The following is a 15,804-nucleotide window of genomic DNA, read 5'->3' as shown; positions in this document are numbered from 1 at the left end:
TGTCCTTCCTCTCTCTCTCTGTTGCATTATCCATCCTCACAATTTCTCCTCTCTTTTTCCTCTCTGCCCTTTCATCCCATCCACACAGCCAGGGAGAGTCTATCTGATGACCCAGGCTATTAGTTTTTTTCCTCTATTGCCAAGCCACGAGTCAGCCAGCCAAACTTGAACATGTGTCTGTGTCTGTGTCTGTGTTTGTGTGTGTGTATGTGTGTGTAATCAGTTCAGGCCTGGCTGCGCTATCATGGCTTGGTGAGTTTGTTAGCATATTATTAGTCCGGGGGGTTGTTGAAGCGCTTCTCACATTATCCCCTTTAATCACTCCCTAACCAGCCAGACAAACACAACCTTGCATCACCCCCTACCCACAAACAACCAATAACAAACTCCCCTAAAACCGCCTCTGGCTGCATTTAATCTTGATTGGCTAAAATCAGTGTCAGTCACGGAGGAGGTCGACCACACCTCCTCTCATCTCTTCCTCTCTCTCTTCCTCGTCTCTGTGGATTGAATTAATATGATTTTCTATCTGATTCCCGTCTTCTTCAGCCCCTGCAGATATTTTGCCCCGGCTCGCCCCGCACCACCGCCACCACATCTCTTTCCTGTTTGACAAAGTGAGAAAGAGAGCACCCAATCAGACACACAATACAGGCCCAAATGAATTCACATCGCTTTCATGCAAATTTGGACTGATTTACATTGTTGAATTGTTGAGAGAAGAGAGCAGTTGATTTCAGGTATGACTAATTCGGTCAGTGTGTAGGAGCGAGAGGAAAGAATAAGAGACAGTGACAGATGAGGGGGAGGAGGGAGGCGGGAGGCGGGAAGGCATCAACAGCCAGTCCAAAGCCCCGATGGTGATTGTGGTTGTCTCAGATGTCCTGTGGTGGCTGTGGATGGGGCGAGGTGGTGGGAAGGGGTTGGGGGGGAGGGACTGTATAGTTGTCATGACACTGTTTTCGTTTTTCGGCTGTTGTTTCCACAGCGACTGAGAACACTGTTGTCCACCTGTGAGCTGTTCTCTGTATCAATCTCTGTTTGGGTTTTTTTTATAACAACGACGTGTCCAACCCTTTTGTCTTGTTTTTGTTCTTTCTTGTCTCCCCTCCTCCTCCTCCTCCTCCTGCCCTTCTGCCCTCCCCCTCCTCCCTTCCACTGCCCCTCCATCCCTCCCTCCCTCCCTCCTCTCCTCTCCTCCCCTCCCTACAGGATGTGCGTTTGTCACGTTTTCCACCAGAGCTATGGCACAGAATGCAATCAAAGCCATGCACCAGTCTCAGACTATGGAGGTACTGTACTCTTGCCCTTTCTTCAACTCTCTCTTTCTCTTCCTGTCTCTTTAGCTCCTTTTAAACATGCACTGCAAATATGTCGGCCTCATGTTTGAATATCTGTAAGCCCCTGAGTTACCTCTCTGTAAAAGTCATGACTTACCACTGTACTTTTAAGTTGGGCCTAGCACATTTTGGTCACACTTCCAGCATGTGATGAGTCTGAATTGAATGCTGTCACATAAAATGTAAAGGCTCCAGCAGCACTAAGTTAGAGACGGATTAAACGAGTGTCTTGCTTTTTGTTGTTAAGAGCAGTTTAACATTTCTTTAATACACATAAGATAACAGATAACATGTGATAATATGTTGAGACTTATCTCACGTCAGATCAGTCTCTACAAAAATGTGGAAAAGATGAAAAAGCCCTCAGAAAACCATGATAATCATCAGACCTTCAGACTCCCTAAATTTTCAACTCTCCTTCAAGCCAACTTCTTAATACTATGGATATCGGGCAAAACGCTTTTCCTCCAGCATGTCATGTCATCGAATGACAAATTAGTAAAATAGTCTTGTCGTTTTTAACAATACTTAGGCCGTTCTCGAACTTGAATAGGCAGCAGAATTAATGATGAAATTGATAAAAATATTTATTGGAGGATCTACTCAAATCAAGTCAGTTTTATTCAGACAGCCTAAAAATGACAAATCTTGACAATATACTCAACATTCTCCATCTTAGACCCTTGATTTAGATATTGAGAAACAAATGCACAAAAAAAAGATCAGCAAAACCTCAGGAGGCTCACTGGAGAAGTGATCCCTCTTCAACGAAGGACAGACATGCAAAAAGTGTTGGAAGTTGGAAGTAGACAGAAGTAGCAGTAGTAGAATTACAATATTAAGTTAATAGCATACATAACATATATTATAAAGTATCTACAAAGTTACTAGTGAGACATAAAGGGCACCTCTCTACTTAAGTATGGAGAGAAATCAGTTACCTGACCTAAACCCGATGGGTATCGACAAAGTATTGGATTTTGGTCCAGGTTTGGTTAATTTTCAGGATTCGAGTTTGGTTATTTTCAAGTGTAATTTATTAAGAAACTTCTCTCTCTTCTCTGACTGTGCAAAACATATGCATCCATGCGTGTTGTAAGTAGTAATGCCCAGCGAGACAGAGTGTAGCCAATGTGTTGCATTAGTCTGACAAGCTAACAGTCAGTAATGGATGAAATAAAGTAAAACAAAAACATAGCTCCAAATATCAGGTTGGACTCAGATCTTAAAAATACATTCAGGAAGGGTTCGTGTCTTTAGGTCCGTTCAGAACTGTTACAAATATGGCAACTATGTGAGCAGTCCAGTCATGTATGAATAGAGCAAATACGAAACATCTCATAAATTGCTTAACAGAAACCAGCAATGCTACAGACTCCGTTTCTGAAAGGGCTTGTGATGAAATCAGTGATTATTTGGTCACAAATTTTCCAACTAGGACAAACTTTGGCAAAGTCTCAAAACTGCGACAAAAAAGCAGCACCTTTGACACAACAGCCACAATGGGCAGGTGGTGTTACAGACCTCATCAGCTGCACAGCGACCCCGGCGGTACCATAATGGAGACCTAGCCGCAGCTCCTTTGTGTTCCCCTGGTTTTGGGGTGCCCTTGTCAACATTGTCAGGCCGGTGGCAGAGCAGGATGACAGGGCTGTGATTGGGAGAGAATTACATGGTATAAGACGAGCGTGAGTGCGTGTACATGTGAGTCAGAGAGAGAGACAAAAAGTGGTAATAACAGGCTGTGTTAAAGAAAAAAGACGAGTGGCGTTCACCCCTGTAGCCCCCTCATTAGAGCTGATCATGATAATCATGGCTGCTATCAATGTGCTGTAACCCTGACATGGGAAAAACGCATGCTCTTCCCTCCGTCTGTTAGTGTATGTTGTGTGTGTGTGTGTGTGAGTAGGGATTTTCTGTTTATGTTGACACACTGCGAATATCAGTGAAGTGTCTGTGTTGATTTATGTGGCCCGAGCAGCAGCGTGTCTGTCTTTCTGAGTAAAAGGAGTGACACTCTCCACCAACAGCGTTAGTATTAAGCTAGAATTATCCTCGCTCTGAGCAGTCGTCTGCCACAATGGGCCTGGTAAACACTGCAAGTGTCCCTTGCTTTTATTAAGCACACAGAAAAAAAGCCTTAAACCATAACACAACGATATTGCAGTGGACAATGGCAAAATACCTTCATTTCCATTTGAAAACAAGCTGTCTAGCCCCAGGCGGACCTAAATTGCCGCAACCGTTTGTTAATGTTCCTCAGTTTTGCAATTTAAAAGTAATTACTTCGGGTCCGTATGAGGGAATGAGGTCTGGTAAATAGAGTTTGGTTATTGTCTTGGCTCTATTGCACCCCACTGTCTTAGATAGAGCAAGATTGTGTGCATGTGTTTGTGTCTTCATGTTTGTGTGTGTGTGTGTGTGTGTGTGTGTGTGTGTCCCCAGCACGTATGCGTCACATGTCACTAGGAAAAAGGGAGGCAGCGCGGGCTGTCCATTCGTTGATGGCCCTGTCACTGTCATATCCATTCTCATTACGCTGTGACATTCAGGTACAGACTGGCACACTCGCACGCACACACACATCTCACGCAAACACACATGCTCGCTGAATGTCAGGCCGTAATGAAAGTGGATATGAGCAAGACAGGTAATTCACTGTCGAACCTCTAAAGACACACAAGGAGAGAAGTGGGTTGGCTTCATTGTGTTGAATTTGTGTTGATTTGTGCTTTACATTATTCACTCCTCTTATAAATAGTCATTTAGCGCTCAGCTCCCCCTGTGCAGTGTTCCATCAACACTGATTTCTGTTTCCGCCTTTCTTTTTTTCCCCACATGACACTAGAGGCCCACTTGCACATTATCCTGCCCTCGCTGCATGCACATGCACCCCCACCGTAAGTGAACAAGCGTTCAAGCGCATGTAGACAAGCGCTTAAATAGAGCATGAGAGAAAACAGAGCAGTGTCTGTTCAAATAGTGAACAAACACATCTGTCAACTGTAGTTAGATACAGAAAGAAAATATTAGGGGCTGATGTTGTACAAGACACCATATAAGGCTGGATGATCCCATGTGTTTTTTAATGGTAGAGTCATAGTCAGTCTGACTTAAAGCCACCAAATCAAATTTATTTGTCTAAAAATGTATAAATACAACCTTTTATTACCCCAACTGTAATGAATGGTCGTAATAGTCTCGATTTGCTGTGTTTTGGCACATCTGACAAAGGACTCCTGTGTGGATGTGCATATACTGGTATATACCCTCAGTTGCCAGTATTAGGTAACACTCAGCTATATACAGTCTAGTACAACAGTCCTGTAATAAAGCCTACCTTCATGAAGGCTATAATGTTCAGTTTTTGTTTAAGCTGTTTTAGAGAGATGTTCATTCAACTGTATGATCATTTTGGAGGCTGCAGTTGGTGGTGCAGTTGAACTGTATTGCATTATACTGACAGGTGTTTCTATTATTTTGTCTACCTTCATTGACACATATCAAGTGGCAAAAGTATTAGAAATAGAAAGCGCAGTACAATTCCACAGCACCCCACACTACAATCTCCAAGATGAGTATAAAGTTGAATCAGCACCTCTTTAAAACAGTTTCAACAAAAATTTAAAATTAAACCTTCATGAAGATTTAATGCTGGGTTGTTGTATTAGACTGCATTTGTTTTTGTTTTAGGTGTATACAATAAACTGGCAAATGACGTACAATACTGTGTGCCCTTTATCAGTATTAGGGACCTACTACTGCAAAAATATGGATTACAAATTGATGACATTTAAGCTTTTTAACAAACGAGACTTAAATGAGGTGAGTTTTGTATTTCTGAATTAACTTTACTTGTAGAAGAAACATACGTTTGTCTGTCATATAGGATGATCTGGATTGTAATTGATCCGTTTCTTTCTTTCCAACATTTTCAGTAGTGCACATAACAGGGCTCAAATATTAAGGCAAGGCAGTTTATTTATATGGTACATTTAATACATGGTAGCAAATTGAAAATGCTTTACAATTTGTAAATGCTTTACAATTTGTATACAATTATTAAAATACGATAAGACAAAACACCTGAGAAAACCTATTATTGAAAGTAACCTCAAATTGAAACAAAAGTTAAATTATAGGCAACAGTGAACAAGAAGGTTCACCGTTTAGTTTAGATATAAACATGGCCAGATTTAGACAGTGCCTAAGATCATCTGGGAGGTTGTTCCAAGTATGTAACTGATCAGTTTGTGAAACTCTTTTTGACGCTTGCTTTTGACTCAGTATGCAAGGTTTTTAGTATGTAAGGTGTTTTTTGGACAATAGGGTATAAGAATGTGCACAAGAACTCAGACTTGGTGTGCAAACTCTTATAGTTAACAGAGCCTCCTGCTTTCTTATTAGTAGCTGAAGATCACATGGTTTGACATTTAAAGGCTATGTGAGTGGTAAATAAATTAGATGGAGAAGGTTCAGAGCACATAAACTCTCTTGAAAGCTATGAGAGATTGATTTTCAAGGTAAACGGGCTGGAGCTTATAAGTTCAGTTTGCGTGTGTGCGTCTTAGCATTTTGGGAAAGATGGGAAGTGATGTGTAATGCTTCTCTTCATGGTTGTCTCAGAGAGTTGGCTTCAGGGAGTGTAGTCGGGTTTATTAGTTGAGTGAACTCCTGGTTAAGTCGATCACAAGTCTGTAACTTCTGTCACCGACAAAAGTTTGACTTTTTTGTGTGTGGAGAGTGAGATGAGGTCAAAGCACAGCCCGAAGCAGGTGCTGAAGTGCATTTTCACACCATGGCAAATAGTTCATATGCTGTAATTAGATAATTATAAACTTGGATACCATAATTATTCCAGGTGCTTATTTCTATGTCTGTAATATCATTTTGAGACTATAGGTTGTCATGCCTTCAGCCTACAGAGACCCATCTGTCAATCACAGGAGTAGCGTGATGTCAGAACATCAAACATACAACACAGATAAAACTTCTGTGTTTGGAGGAATTTTAAAGGAATCCGCCAAGTATTCATGAGGGACAATCAACCTGCTAAGTGATGAAAACATTGACATCCATATTTCAGTGCCTACAATGAGCCAAACTTTAGGATATATGCTGTAAAGATATGTATTCAAGTATGGCATTTTTTTGTAGAAGATTTGTCAAACATTGTAAGAAACAGACAAAAATAACAGAAAGGAGTGTTTTCCCTGTAGAAACGTCTCCTGGTGAGAAAGGTTCCTGTGAGACCTTTTTTTCTTAAGATGTGAAAGTTGTGCAACATGGGAGACTGTCTGCACATAAAAATCTCTTTCCTGAAATAGTATAAAAAAGAAATCGATGCTACACCACCAGCATTGAGTTAATGGCATGTTATTTTCAAAATATTTGAAATCAGAGACCATTTAAGACAAAACAGTAACAACTTTTTTATGACCGCAAATTAGTATTCTTATGTTGGATAACATTAGTGGTCTGTTATTAATAAATTCAGCTTATTCTTATGTGTTAACAATCTACAAGGGTCTCATGAAATATTTTGGTGCCCATAAAGGGGTGAAGCCATTACGTTGCCCCCTGCTGTTTGTGTTTAAAAGTGGCCAATTCAAAACAAATCAGATTTAGTGTAACACAACATGAGGTGTAATTGCACCCAGTGGCAGGGTTTTCACAGACGCCCATCAGCAACTAATACCTATAAACATTCGCTGGCTCGTCAAATATTCTTAAACTGACTAAAAGAAGCTTCTGGGGTGGTGAGAAAATGTGAGAGTCAGGATGCTTTTTTCCTTCCTTCTCTCTTGCCTATTAAAGTTATAATACTATAAAGGTTTCAGTCATGGTTCATTTGGCGACACCAGTGATTAATGATTTTAACAGCGAGTGGGGTTTAATACTACAGCAAACACTCTTTGAGCAGCTACTTTGTCAGAAATACAACAGAGGAGCAACTGGTGTATCTGTTTGCAGTGCAGCCAAACAATATCATGTTGTATTTAATCAAGAAGTCAGTCAATAATTGGCCTTTTTCCATCATACTATGAGCAACCACGATCTGATTTCATTCTGCACCCGTGGCAAGTACTTTTCCAGACATCAGCAAGACATAGTAAAATTACTTGCTGCAATATTTAAAACTGATTCACTTTTAAAAAATGATCGTGTCCTGTTCTGTAGCCACGTTTGATAAACGATCGTGATCAGCACTAACCTCGGTGACAAATGCTTCCTGTGACTGCTTCACAATAAAAAACAGCCCTCGTTTCGCCAGTTGAATGCTTTCAATGTGAAGCAGCAGCAGTAATAAGTGTTGGGTTAGCATTAGCAGTAACTTAAAGTGGCAATCCTTAAGATTTCAGTCCTGGTTGATTTGGTGACATCTAGTTAGTGTTGGTAACAGCAAATGCAGTTTAATACTACAGGTCACAGAATTCTGGGGGCAGAAAAACAAACTATTGTCGTTTTAATAAAGAAGTCAGGCAATAATTGGTCTCTTTCCATCATTCTGTGAGCAACCGTGATCTGATTTCATGCTGCACATGGCATGAGTCTGCGAACAGCAGGGTACGGTGAAAAGAGTTGGTTACCTCGCTGGGAAGTTGGAGGTGTGCAGCCCGTCGCCTGCAGCTCTTCATCTAACAGCTCACTGTGGCGGCTCCTTCTTGTTCCATTACTCCCTGCAATATTTCAAACTGATCAGCTGTGAAAAAATGCAGAAAATTATGTCTTGTTTTGTAGACGCATGTTTGATGAATGATAGCGGTCAGTGTCAAGCTCACTGACAAACACATTGCATTTCTTGTGACAACTTCATAATAAAAGTCAACTCATGTTTCGCCAGTTAAATTCTGTTAATGTGAAGCTGCAGCAGTAGGAAATGTTCGGTTTGTATTAGCAGTAACCTAATACAGCATTTTTACCCGGGAATATCGCTACAGATGCCCAGTTCGTAATACTGCGAATATATAAATATTTCAGTACTTTCATCAGTGGGCCGTAGGCTCATTCACCATTGTGTTACCTCATTCTGCGATATAGTGACTTAACAGACATTTATTTAAATGAAAATCTTCGAGATTGCCACTTTAATACAGCTGTGATACGGCTGTAGTAAACAGTGACGCTGATATCAGTGAGATCAAATTTAAAACAGTAATGTTGGATTACACGCTGCATTCTTTCCTGTGAATCCCTTGTGCTTATGAAGGCAATTTGAATCCAACAACTATATAGAGAGACCATTACAGAATGTAAATACATTGAATGGCTATTGCAGAAATAATGTCGACCATAAATAGTCTCAAAAACGGTGTTTGAAAATCTTAAGCATTCTAACTTTTAGAAGCATGTAATCCTTTGCCATATGTGAAAACTGAAAACAAAATCACCTAATTTGGAAATACATGTTTTTCCTTGGACAGTGATGTTGTTTCATCTCACTCATGGCTGATTAGCACTATAGGCACACCGTGTTTGATATATGAAAGTTCAAGCTGTTACTAATCTTTGATGAATTATTAAAAATCCCCCTACGGTAAAATCAATGATGATTTGTTTCTTTGTGTGAAACCAGCAGATGGCATAAGCTGCCACTTTCCCTCCACATGTTCTCATCATTTAAGGGCAAACTTTAATGTGCAGCCCCGGTTTTCAGGGAGAAACAGCAGCACCAAGCGTAGAGGCCCCTGGCCCTCGGCCCCTCTCCCAGGGCAGGACTCTCATTCTGGGCTGCATTTCCCCCTGCTCACTGGGTGTCAGCTGGAGTAATGAGATATTTAGCAGAGAGGGATAGGGAGCTCCAGTCTCAAGGGGAATCGACTGCAGCGGCACGGTCCCAGACTGACACTCTCCCTCCGAATGCAATTCTCCCATCTTCTCCTCTCCTTTATCTGTCGGCGGTCAGAATGAAGAGGGAAAATGACTGGTGGAGGGACAGAGTAAATATGGCCGAGCCACCGTCAGACAGGAGACATGCTCATTCAGCTGATAAAGTCGAGCCCCATCCCACAGAGGAGGGGTTGTCTGGGCACACACACGGAAACACACACATACAAGCATACAGGGACACTGTAAAAAACATTAAGTTGTTTCAACGTCAAACTCTGACTAACTAGGCTGCCTTAAAATTGTTCATTAACTAAATTACAATTGGTTCTGATGTCAAACTTACTGAGCGTCAGGCTGTTTTTGTTTAGTTTTCACTGTCCTTATGTACAGGCTTATTGCATTGTCACTGCATGTCTTACCTAGCTGTGTTACGTATTATTATTTTCAAGACAAGCTAGGATACTCAGAAATGCCATTATTTGGCATGTGAGCAGTACTATACATGTTCAAGGACAATTCATGAGGAAAAAAAGGTTTACACAATTTGAAACGCAGCAAGTTCATAGGACTGTATGAATGAATATGTTTTGAGTTTTAGCACGACACTTCCCATCATGCTTTGGGAGATTCGCACTGAATGTTGCCACGGAGTCAGCGAGTTAAGTTAGCTGTGAGCTAAACAAGAGCGCCTTCGTTAACAACTAGCAGTTTCTGTTTGCACTGAGAAGAAAGGTTCAGTCTGGCGCCAGGGGTTAACTAAACTTGATACTTGAACTTGAAGATATTAAGTGCAGCTGACAGTTGTGATGTCATATTGTCAAGAGATAATAGTCCCGTTTGCTTTGCAGTTATATTTTATCGTAGAGTTTGGCTCTCCGTGTATGGCAGCCTAACCATGAGAGCTTCTGCTCTAGTGTTAGCATACACTTCGTGATCAATCATAGTATTAAAACCTCAATTTAGCATCAGTTAGCTGATGTAACTTACAGGTAAATACTAGGGTGATGGATTCAAAGGAATATTAATCACTATGATTAATGTGTTTTAATGAAAAAAGACTTATCTAGTCTTAAATCAATTAGTCAAATCATCAAAACATATTTGACAACAGTTTTAATAATTGTTTAAGTCATTAATCAGGCATGCCAAAAACTTGCTGCTTCAAGCTTCTCAAATGTCATGATTTGCTGCTTTTCTCTGTTTTATATCATTGTAAACTGAATATCTTTTGAGTTTTGGACTGTTAGGAGAAAACAAGCAATTTGAAGATGTCAACATGAGAACATTTATAAATGAAATTATTAATCAGTTAATCAAAAACGTAAAGAAAATGATGATTAGGTGCCCTTCTAAGATACATATAGGAAGGTGTAGTCCCTCATTTGTCCAGGAGTGTTCTATCGTAGAAAAGGTTTCAGTCGTAGTCATCTGGACACTGTTTTCAGAATCAAGACGTTTCGGCTCCCACCCGGAAGTCATTCTCAATTGTGAAAAAATTGTGAAAAAAACAGTTCCCGTCCAATTTTTTCACAATTGAGAATGACATCCGGATGGGAGCCGAAACGTCTTGATTCTGAAAACAGTGTCCAGATGACGTCGACTGAAACCTTTTCTACGATACATATAGGAAAGACAAAACAAGCCTCCATCATAAGAGTTTCTTCAAACTAGAAGAAAGAAAGGTTTCTTGAGAGTTTTAATTCAAATACAGTGCATGCTGGGAAGTATTCTAATTATGTAAAGTTTCTGATCATCACTATAAGGTCTGAAAAGGTGTTTGAAGTTGACATGAAAATGACAAGTTATATAATTGCATAAATTTAATAGTTAAAGGTTGAGTTGATTTGACTAAATTGATTGACATTTTACAGCATACGTGCTGATCTACAGTCTCTGTCGCATGCGAGGAAACACTTACACTCATTTTACTTTTACACAACATACATGCACCTGTACAGACACATTTTCCCACTCTCACATTCACCCACATGCACTCCGTTACACATACCTGACATAGCTCTGACTGTGTGCTGCGCTATCTGCAAAGTAGCCAAATCCCTTCTCTCCCCTGCCGAGCGCGGATCGTGCCTCAAACTAAATGTTTCAATCAAAAGGTTTTTATTCTCCTGTGGCAGATTGCCTTTGTTACGGATTTGCCCCTAGTTAGGCTTTGATTGCAGTGTGTGAGTAATGGTGTGGTGTGATAGATTATGACTTGTTTCAGCTTCGCTGTGTTTCAGCCATCGCTGCAACTTTCATCAGGAGCGTTGTGTTTTTGTTTTGTTTTTTCTTCTTCTCTGTGTGTGACAGTTCATTCATCTCACACACACACACACACACACACACAAGCACACACACACACACACACACTGCTGCTCTGAAGAATAGAAATTCGGACAATTAGATACACTACTTCTAATTGTCCAAATGTCTAAATCTTCCTCTTGCCCTCTCAACCTCTCTTTCTGGTCATTCCAATAAATCTCTCTCTGCCTTCTCTCTCTCCCTCTCTTCCTCTCTCTCTCTTTCTTACACACACTAATACACACACACACACACACATCAAGTCTCTCTTTATATGAGATGATGAAATAGTTGGAGAACTCAGGAAATCTGTTTCTGGTGAAACCGTTCTGGACTCAGAGATAACTGAACCCTTGTGGGGGAAAGAAGAAAGCCCACTGGCTTTAGAGTCAAGTTTCCTGTGTGACTCTGTGTATGTCCTGTGTCACTGAGCGTGTGTGTGTGTGTGTGTGTGTGTGTGTGTGTGTTACATGTTCTTATATCCTGGTGGGGACTTTAATATGAATGCACACTAACCCTCGGGACTTGTGTCATCGTGGGGACAAACATTGAGGTCCCCATGGGTAGAGACTTGGTTTTAGGGTACAGGTTACAATTTAAGGTTAGGGTAAGGATTAGGGTTAGGCACTTAGTTGTGATGGTTAAGGTTAGGGTAAGGGGCTAGGGAATGCATTATGTCAATGACTGTCCCCCACGGGGATAGTGAAACAAACGTTTGTGTGTTTGTATGTGTGTGTGTGTGTGCGAGAGAGAATTTTACAAGGCGGTTTTTATTGAGAAAAGATTTTGTCTTTGCTTTCTTTGCTGATGTAAAGTTAATTAATACAATAATGCACATTGATTGGTCCTGCGTGGTTGTACTCTGGTGAGTCCTAGGTGTGTTTGTGTGTGTATTTATGTGTGTGCATGTGCAAGTGTGTGTCCTTTTTCCCATCATCATAAAAACCTTAATTTTCTTGCCTTTTATTATATGCATTTATTATATTCATCATTTTTATGTTTAGGTGTGTTTTCTACCTGCTAGCATCATATACAGCAAGTACTTTTTAACAAGTGTATGTGCAAGCACCAACCTGATTCCTTAATTATCTGTTGTCTCCTCTTCTCTTCCTTTTCCCATTTCTTTTTTTCCTCACTTTTCTTCCTCCTCAACTTTACTTTTTCCTTTACCTGTCCTTTCTACCTCATCCAACCATTATTATCTCCCTTGTGTCTTTCCTGAACTCTGCTCTGTTGATATCATCTCATCTTCTTTTTCCTATTTACTCTTCCCTCCCTTCCTTAACTCTCCATTTCTGTTTTCCTCCCTTCTTCTCCTCATTCTCCCTTTTTCTTCTTTTTTCCTCTCCTCTCCGTTCCTTTCCTCTGTCCTCTCTCCTTTTCCGTCTGTTATCCTCTCCCCTTCCTTCTTTTTCCTCTCATGTCTCATTTTCTCTTCTCTCCCTTATCCTCTACTCTTTTTTTCTCCTCTGCTCTTCTTTTCTCTCCTGTCTTGTCCCCACTCCTTTCCTCTGCTTTCTCCCCTTCTCTTCCTTTTCATCTCTTCCTCTCTCTCCATTTCTCCCTTTCTCTCCTCTCCTTTTACCTCTCCTCCCCTCCTCTTCCTCCCCCCTGCAGGGCTGCTCGTCTCCCATCGTGGTGAAGTTCGCCGACACGCAGAAGGACAAGGAGCAGCGGCGTCTGCAGCAGCAGCTGGCGCAGCAGATGCAGCAGCTCAACAGTGCGACCACCTGGGGGAGCCTGACAGGCCTGGGCGGCCTCACCCCGCAGTATCTGGCTGTAAGGAGAGCCGCCGCGTCGCCCACCTCCACCATCACCTCCTCCACCCCTTACTGCAGCCCCATGGCCAACGCCGCCGCAGTCAGTGCCCCAATCAAAAACATCCAACTTGAAAAAATCCCCAAATACTCTCAGTGGCTTCGTGTCTCTTCCTTCCTTCTTCCTTTTGTTCTGTAATTCCTCCTTTAGCCCTGCCATTGTTCCTCTCCTCCATGCTCCTCTTGGGATTGTAGCGTAGCGAAGAAATTAGGTCTCTGAATGGGGTTTGAGGCTGCCAGAAGCCAATAATATAAATATTGTTTATATATGTATAAAATAATATAAAAATTTAACACCAGGAAAAAAAGCCAGCCTCTGTTGCTGTAGTTCACTCTTACTTAGACCATGGAAATATCTCTATGCAAACGAACTCATAGGACAGGACACATAGGAGGAAGAATTTTTTTCTTGTGATTGCAAAGTAATAATCAGTTTTGGTTTGTTATGTCAAGATCACAAAATAACTATCTTTACCCAACCTTGTCTCTTAGAAATTACCTTTATTTACTACTAATTTGCAATGGCAAATACGTTTTGAAAGAAATGTAATGCTGCCCAGATTACATTTTTTTTATCACCATAGTGAGGAAATGGTTTTTAATGAACAACAACGACGTGTTTTCCCTGCGATATCTGCTCCTGTCACCTAAAGCATGATTAACATCTTATGGTTATGCTTAGGCAACTCAAAGCACTAAGTTAAAGTTTGGGAAAGATTGTCGACTTAGGGTTAAATACTGAAAATGTCAACAGTGACACGATACAGGATGTCTTTGGTTTTTTTAACATTTAACCAAACCCACAATCTTTACCTAACCTTAGCCAAAGTGGTTTTGTAGCCTAAACCTAACAACATGAAGGATGCAGACCCCAGTCTCCATTGTCAAAATCCTGCCCTTTCAGTGCGGCACAAGAACGTAGCACTTCATGGACTGAAACACACAATACGCAATAATTAGGTGTCCTCCAAATATATACTCGGCAGAACCATTTAGTAATATATAAACGTAATTTCTAGGTCTGTCTTACCGATGTCCTCTCTGGACGTCTTATGCTGCATATCGTTGTTGTCCAATGAAAACCATGTATTGTATCTCCAAATGTGGTCATTTTGAAATGTTCACATAAACTGACGGATTAAGTGTCCTTTTTACTGGTTGACAACGCTCTCCTACTTCTTAAGCTAAATAATTAATGATTAGATTGACGGAAGAATTGCTAAAAACAGGGCTGTTTGTCTTAGCGCATGAAAAATAGACGTTTCGGAAATACATGGTTTTCACAGCGGCAATGGAATCAATAGTTGAGAGTGAAGCTTATTTTAGAGTAATTGTTCCAATATATTCACTAATTGTGGTAAATTCTTATTACCTTTTGTGGGATTGAACAAAAAAGTTATTTGGCTGGGGTAGTATGGAACCCCTGGGAGTCCACTGATCCCCAATTTGAGAAATCCTGCAGTAGAGGCTTGGCTGCACAGTATCTCAGGCCCTCATAGTTTGATTTGTTTGACTGGGGGTTTGTGTGTTTTTTTTGTTTTAAAGCAGGATTCAGAAAACTCATTCTCTCCCTTTGTCTCTGCAGTCCTTTGCCTTTTCAGAGCCTCATACTCAGGGCTCCTCTTGTAGAAAGTCTCGGCACTAACCCTTGACTCATTGCTCTTCAGTTTCTAAATTAAGAGCCTAAACTCCCCTTAAAATACAAAGTCTGGGATTCTATTCTCAATTTGTTTTATCCTAAGTGCAATTAGCACCTGTCTTTTCAAGGAGAGAAAACAGAGCTCAGACAAACATCTCTCCTTTACTGGATATTGATTTATTTTTTTGGAAAAAATTGAGTGTTTTGTGAATTGGGCTCCCAGATTTTTCTGCTCTTTCAATTCTCTTTCTCAGTCTTTTGAAAAGATTAAGCTCTATTCTGGAAGAAAAAAATCACTCACACAATAGAAACAAGATGTTAATTTGCTGTTAATTCAAGTCTTTGAAGGATGAGTTTTTGACAGCATCAGTATTCCACTTTTGTTTTGGAATCTAATTAGTCGGCTAGATTAGAGCTTTCATGCTCAACTTGTCTGGAAGAATCATGGTGGAATACAAACAGCGTTTGCTTAGAGGAGAGATCAAACTATATTAGCAGCTCATTTACTCATCGAGCACTGAGGCAAAAACCACATTGCTAACCCGCTCATTACGAGTTTAGCTTCTCATTGTAGCATTGTATAGACATGTATTAAGCTTTCGTTATCCACCCAGCTCACTTTGTTTCTCCCTCTTCTTTTTTCTCTGGCTTGTCTCTCCTCCTCTCTTTCTTGCCATCAGTTGCTTCAGCAGGCAACCTCCTCTGGTAACCTAGGAGCCTTCAGCGGGATCCAGCAGATGGCCGGTGAGTCAAAAATCCATTGATAAACTCCCCTGAAACCCTGATATACGACAGCAATGGACTCTTTGTTGCGCCTCTCTGTTATGTTTTTTTCACAGACTTCTAAAAGAGCAAAGAGCATAACAGATGAACT

At 40.8% G+C, this 15,804-nt stretch overlaps 1 protein-coding gene across 39 annotated transcripts in view; it reads left to right on the top strand.

The window, feature by feature from the left end:
- celf2 (cugbp, Elav-like family member 2) overlaps window positions 1-15,804 on the top strand; it is a 490,833-nt gene that overhangs the window by 451,339 nt on the left and 23,690 nt on the right. For 26 of the 39 annotated variants that reach the window (XM_044185296.1, XM_044185299.1, XM_044185298.1 and 23 more), the window contains 3 exons: window positions 1,213-1,292; window positions 13,092-13,334; window positions 15,611-15,674. In XM_044185296.1, coding sequence (XP_044041231.1) covers window positions 1,213-1,292; window positions 13,092-13,334; window positions 15,611-15,674 — 387 coding nt within the window. The remainder of the gene's footprint in view (window positions 1-1,212; window positions 1,293-13,091; window positions 13,335-15,610; window positions 15,675-15,804) is intronic. The other 13 variants (XM_044185301.1, XM_044185300.1, XM_044185271.1 and 10 more) reach the window with 1 other exon arrangement.

This window comes from Siniperca chuatsi, linkage group LG23, assembly GCF_020085105.1.
Source record: "Siniperca chuatsi isolate FFG_IHB_CAS linkage group LG23, ASM2008510v1, whole genome shotgun sequence".
In the NCBI taxonomy this organism is placed as follows: Eukaryota; Metazoa; Chordata; class Actinopteri; order Centrarchiformes; family Sinipercidae; genus Siniperca; species Siniperca chuatsi.
The sequence above is the reverse complement of the archived record's forward strand: the minus strand, read 5'-3'. Positions and strand labels throughout refer to the sequence as shown.